The sequence below is a fragment of the Myotis davidii genome, unplaced genomic scaffold (assembly GCF_000327345.1).
Source record: "Myotis davidii unplaced genomic scaffold, ASM32734v1 scaffold394, whole genome shotgun sequence".
NCBI lineage: Eukaryota > Metazoa > Chordata > Mammalia > Chiroptera > Vespertilionidae > Myotis > Myotis davidii.
This window is the reverse complement of record NW_006287548.1, coordinates 295,364-301,344: the sequence shown is the minus strand read 5'-3', so window position 1 is coordinate 301,344 and position 5,981 is coordinate 295,364. Positions and strand designations below refer to the sequence as shown.

Sequence of the window (5,981 nt, the reverse complement as noted above, 5' to 3'; positions counted from 1 at the left end):
AGCGGAGGCGGGAACCTCTCCTGCCTCCACAGCAGCACTAAGTACCCCTCGGAGGGGAGCGGGCCTAAGCCAGCAGGCAGACATCCCCCGAGGGGTCCCAGCTGTGACAGGGCGCAGGCCGGGCTGAGGGATTCCCCCACCACCCCCCCAGTGCATAAATGTTGTGCACCGGGCCTCTAGTATGTACATAATGTTTAAAACATATAAAACTGCTAACATTAAAGGTATATTATGTGTACATTTTACTTACACGAGTAAAATTCATAACTATACTTATTAACATTATAAACAAATGTATAAATGATAAAAGCCTTGAAACAATGTAAACTTAATGTCAATAAGTTTAAACTTTCTCTCAAAAGCAGTGCCATTTATCAAGCTAAGTAACTCAGTCTTTCTGTGAACCTAGCCTTCCATACTTTCAACAAATTTTTGCCCCTCAATGAGGAAAGCACACCTGACCCTGTCACATTCAGCACAGTGGACCCACCATAGGCGCTGCTGGCATGTGTTTTCATTTTAGACACCAGCATTAGAACTCCAGGTCTCACCACAGGAATCCCTCGAACTCAGCCTGGGCACAGGCCCCATGCAGATTCTGGTGCTCTCCCAACCTTCCTGGTATAAAGATAAGCAATTCTACTAACCAGGGTTTCAGGACAGCCTAGTTTTTGTTAGAGGTTGTACTGGAGGACAGTCTTGGACAATATGTCAAATGCTGGACCCTGTGAATGCCTGAAGACACCATCCCCGGAAGCGCTCTTATCTGATTGTTTTAAAACAGGAAATCTCCTTGCTCACTTCCTAAGAAGCTGCAGGTCAGCTCAGGTGATGGATGAGCATCCTGCTCTAAGTGAAAGTAACTGATCTGCCATTCATGAAACAGGACTGTCAATTGTCAGTAGCATCTACATTAAATATACTGAACAAATAAAAAGCATTGAACTACTTCATTTACCTATACATAACTCTACAAACTCTTCAAATTTGGAAAACTACTTCACGGTTTTCAAGTAGATATTTTCTACTGCTTACTAAAAAGTACCTATTTATTCATTTAACAAATATTTACTGAATGCCTGTTTTGTCCCAGGCACTGTTCCAGGTGCTAGCAATGAAGAGACAAAAACTCCCTGCCCTCATGGAACTCATACACCAGGGGAAGGAGATAGGCACAGAAAAAAATGTCATGTTAAATAAAAGTACAAGCAAAGAAGAGAGTGAACAAAGGGCAGGAGTATGTTACTACTTTACATAGATCTTTTGAGTGCTTCTGGCAGAAGGCATAGGCAATGCAAAGTAACAAAGTCCTGAGGCAGAAGTATGCCTGGTATGTTCAAGAAAAAAAGGTTAAGTGGCTGCAGTAGAGTGAGTGTGGGAGAGGAAAGAAGTAGAAGCTACAACACTTGCAGCCTGTAGGCAATATGAAGTCTTGAGTGTTCTGAACAGAAAGGTGACATGATCTGGCTTAGATTTTTAGCCCTGGCCAGTAGCTCAGTTGGTTAGAGCATCATCCTGATGTACCAAGTTTGAGGGTTCAATTCCCAGGCAGGGCACCTATAAAAATCAACTAATGAAAGCATAAATAAGTGGAACAACAAATCGATGTCTGGATCTCCCTCCTCTCTCTCTCTCTCTCTCTCTCTCTCTCTCTAAAAAAAGTTAATAAAAAAGATATATACTGTATGTTGTATATATCAAAAAGGTTTAAAAGTATAAATACCGGATATATATTCAAAATGATTAGACAATTTTAAGTTTCTTTGTATTTTCTAATAATCTTTCAACAATGCACATGTATTCTATGGCTTTTATTAAATAAGAGTTTTAAATCTTAACATAATTTCAGTGATTACATTTTTATGAAACTAGCTGGGAATAAGCCATGACTCTATTATCTCCTTATAAACCTTTCAATGCAATTTTTAATGATTTCTGGAATATCTTTGTTGATAGAAAGAAAAAAAAGGAAGCCATTAATGATAGTTCTCCTGGTATTCAAAAGAGAGATAATTCAGATAAACTATTAAGGTAAATTCCTAATTTCTGTTTTGAACAAATTCATGTTATTGGATAATTTTGCTTCATATCCAAATAATGAGCAATGGAATTTTACTATGTATGTGAATTATCACTCACAAAAATCAGTAACTTTCTTTTATCTAAAAATAGGAAAAAATGTAAATACAAACAAGATGGTTTTTCAGTCTTAATTAAGGAAAGTAAGAGCTATAAATGTATTTCATCTACCAAAATATTAAAGCAAATATAAAATTCTTCGCCCTAGTGGGTAGCTCAGTTGGTCAGAGTGTCACCCAAATTTGCAAGGTTGTAGATTTGATGCCCAGACAGGGCATAAGATCAGCCAAGGAACGCATACATAAGTGGGACAACGAATGGATGTTTGAATCGATGTCTCTCTCTCTCTCTCTCTAAGAAACAATAAATAAATTAAAAAATAAAATACTTCTATTTGTAAAGCTGTAGATTCCAAGTTAATCAAAAATGTGTGTGTAGTTTTTTTAAATTTCTGGACACTTCCTAGATTAGGCATAGATATTTACATTAATAAATGAAGAAAAGAAACATCGGTCTTACATGTATCTCAAAAAAAATCCTTAACGATCACTAAGTTCTTTTTTATAATCAGGTAAGTATCAGCAAACTGTAGTCATAACTTTCTATCACCACAGTTTAGAAAAAATTGTTTCTAGAGATTGAATAAAACAATCTCTAGAAAATTTTACTACAGATGATTTTTAAGTTTCTGTTAACCACATTAGTAACATGGACAACTACTACTTATAATCCAGCTCTGCTTTACCTGTAGATGTTGTGTGCTCATACAGACAATATCTGTTCACTTCTAATGCTGATAATATATCTGCAGGATATTTTTATAACACAGAAACAATTTAAAGAGTACAATGGTTTTTAGAAAGACTACACAATCATTTCCCTCCTTTGTCAATTTCACACAATATAACCCACATTTAGAACATACTTATTTTTCTTAAATTTTGGATACCCCTTTGCATAAAACCAGCTGCTTAACACATTGTGCACCAGTAGTTTTATTGCCCAGTGGCCAGATAAGTTTCTATGGAACGAGTACAAAAAACGTTTTACAAAACATCACACTTTAAAAAGATATTAGCTTGTAAGAACATGTAATAAATAACTTCAAAATACAAGGGGTATTTGATTTTAAGGCGTGCCTTTTACATTTATGTAAAACACTGTGTAATATGAAAACACGAGAATGCCCATGATCCGCCCGCGATGTGTTAAAAACATTCAGCAAAAAAAACCCTTACCTTTTGTTACATATGATCAACAGATCTGTCCTTTTTCTACTTTACAAGCAAAAATTACATACAAAATAAAATCATGTCAGGTTACTTAACTTGAACTAGTGGTTATTTGCAGGGGTGGGCAAACTTTTTGACTCGAGGGCCACAATGGGTTCTTAAACTGGACCGGAGGACCGGAACAAAAGCATGGATGGAGTGTTTGTGTGAACTAATATAAATTCAAAGTAAACATCATTACATAAAAGGGTACGATCTTTTTTTTTTTCTTCTTCAGTTTTATTCATTTCAAACGGGCCGGATCCGGCCCACAGGCCGTAGTTTGCCCTCGGCTGGGTTAGGGCATGATGCTATAAGGCTAAATTAAACACTTGGTCACTGATCCCACCAATTAACTTCCATCTATTGCAGGGTCAGAAGCAGCATCAAAACCCCTGCTGGTCAATTCTTTGGATTGCAAGGAGAGCTGGCCAAATGTGCAGCTAGGTCAGCACAAATCACTATCATCATGTTCTATTTATCAACTTTACTACAACAGTTCATGTAAGAGCTGCCATCTGGAAGGAACACCAATAATATACCCTCTGGATCCTACAACAGATGAGAATCTAAGGTAAAAATGTAAAATCTTTTTTAGATGCTAAAACTGAACAAATATTTTAAAATCCAAATCCACTTCTATTAATCAATATTTATACTTTGAATTTCAAAATGCCACCACTAAATTTTGAGTCCCCCTGCTGAGACAGGGTGTGTAGGTATAGAAAGACAACCATCACTGATCTCTCTAACCTCTCAGCTTTGTTAATCCAGGTACCTGCATCTTTACGTAACAACTGTAACCTACGAGGAACTACACCTTGAAATTACAATTAAAATTATCTTCCAGAGAGACAAATCTGTTTCTTTTTTAAAAAATATATATTTTATTGATTTTTTACAGAGAAGAAGGGAGAAAGATAGAGAGTTAGAAACATCTATGAGAGAGAAACATCGATCAGTTGCCTCCTGCACATCCCTTACTGGGGATGTGCCCACAACCCAGGTACATGCCCTTGACCGGAATCGAACCTGGGACCTTTCAGTCCTCAGGCCAACGCTCTATCCACTGAGCCAAACCGGTTTTGGCCAAATCTGTTTCTTTACGCACAGATAATTGAGCGCAACTACAAACTGTTGCCCACCCTCAATTTCTTTCTGACCTTTAACTCTTTCCAGTAGCTCGCTGCCCACGGCAATAGGATGACCCCTTCAGTCTCTCCTGGAGAATGTGAATTCCCTGAGACAGCACAGCTGCTTCCAATCCTCCTCCCACCTGAAGTCCATCACAGAGCATAAGCTGGCACCGCATACAGTATTCATTAGCTCACAGAGCAGCTTCTCCTACTAACTGCACTATGCAATTCTGCAGACAGTAGGTGCCTATCAACCCTTGACACAGGGCCAGGCCATCGGCCATAGAACACTTCTGACTACATTTAGTGGAAATTGAGCAAATGACCCTTTGAATCTCTACTACCCCACTCAGTATTAGAAAAGCACCCTACAAACATGGACAACTGTATTTTTTGTATGAATCTCTGGCCCAAGAAATGTTCTTGGGTCAGAGCACCAGCCATACTTTCAACTGCCTCTTTGGATTGTGCCTGGTTCATTCTACAATAAAAATATTCCCTACAAGATAATACAGAGTTCATTGCATTGCAGGTAAAATCTCACAATACCGTCCTTGATTAACCACGTGGTCCTTACAAAATTTATGAACCTATACATTTTAACACCTTTTTTAAAAATTTAAACTAAGACTTGAAAATGCGTCCCAATATCTGATGTTAAAAAGGAGAAATGGAGATGTGGGCAGGAGGGGGAAAAAAGACCCTAGTGTAGGAACAATTTAACCTACTTCTTCCATTTCCACCTTCATGCCAAGTGAATTTAAGTGGGAAGGGGGAAAAATGGAGGTAGACCCTGTGATTCAGAAGCAGCCATAAAGAAAACAAAAGATGCTGAATTTCTAACCTGTGCGTTTTAACCTATTCTTTCAAATAATTTTCAAAGGATTTTTTTTTAGCCCACAGAGTCGCTGGCCTCACCCAGGCGCAGCTGCGCCTCATCGCCCTCAGTAGCCCCGGCCTCCGTGCCGCAGACACAGCGCTGCACAGGGTCCCTACGCGGCCCAGCGCCACCGGGAAAGGACGCCTGAGGACCATCCCCGATGCTCAGTCACAGTCACACTCCCCTTCCCACCGGAAAACCAGTGACCGAGTCCAGCGGGGTGTTTATTTTAGAGAAAGAGGAGGCAGAAGGACAGAAACACAGAATCATCAATGAGAGAGAAACATCGATTGACTGCCTCCTGCATGACCCCCACTAGGGAATCTAGCCCACAATCCGTGATGTGCCCTTAGCTTTCACAGCCAATCATTCACAGGCCATTGACGAAACCATTGTCTTTAGTGGCTCAAGTGTCCAGGAGAGGTCTAATTAATAATGACCAGGCAACTTCCTGCATCCCGACGAGAAGCGGACACACAACACCCCCCAACACGCACACGCACGCAGAGGCATTCACATCAATAGAAAACGGAGGCACTCCGCTTGGCAACGGCATCGCTCCTTTTAAAACCTTCTCCAGGGCCTGGGGGCGGGGGGACCCATTACTCCCGACAC

At 39.7% G+C, this 5,981-nt stretch overlaps 1 protein-coding gene across 11 annotated transcripts in view; it reads right to left on the bottom strand.

Moving 5' to 3' along the window:
• The window catches only part of ABI2 (abl-interactor 2), a 62,025-nt gene extending 56,088 nt beyond the window's left edge, over window positions 1–5,937 (bottom strand). For all 11 annotated transcript variants that reach the window (XM_006759396.2, XM_006759399.2, XM_006759402.2 and 8 more), the window contains exon 1: window positions 5,884–5,937. In XM_006759396.2, coding sequence (XP_006759459.1) covers window positions 5,884–5,922 — 39 coding nt within the window. In that variant the 5' untranslated portion in view covers window positions 5,923–5,937. The remainder of the gene's footprint in view (window positions 1–5,883) is intronic.
• Between the last annotated feature and the right edge of the window lie 44 nt (window positions 5,938–5,981).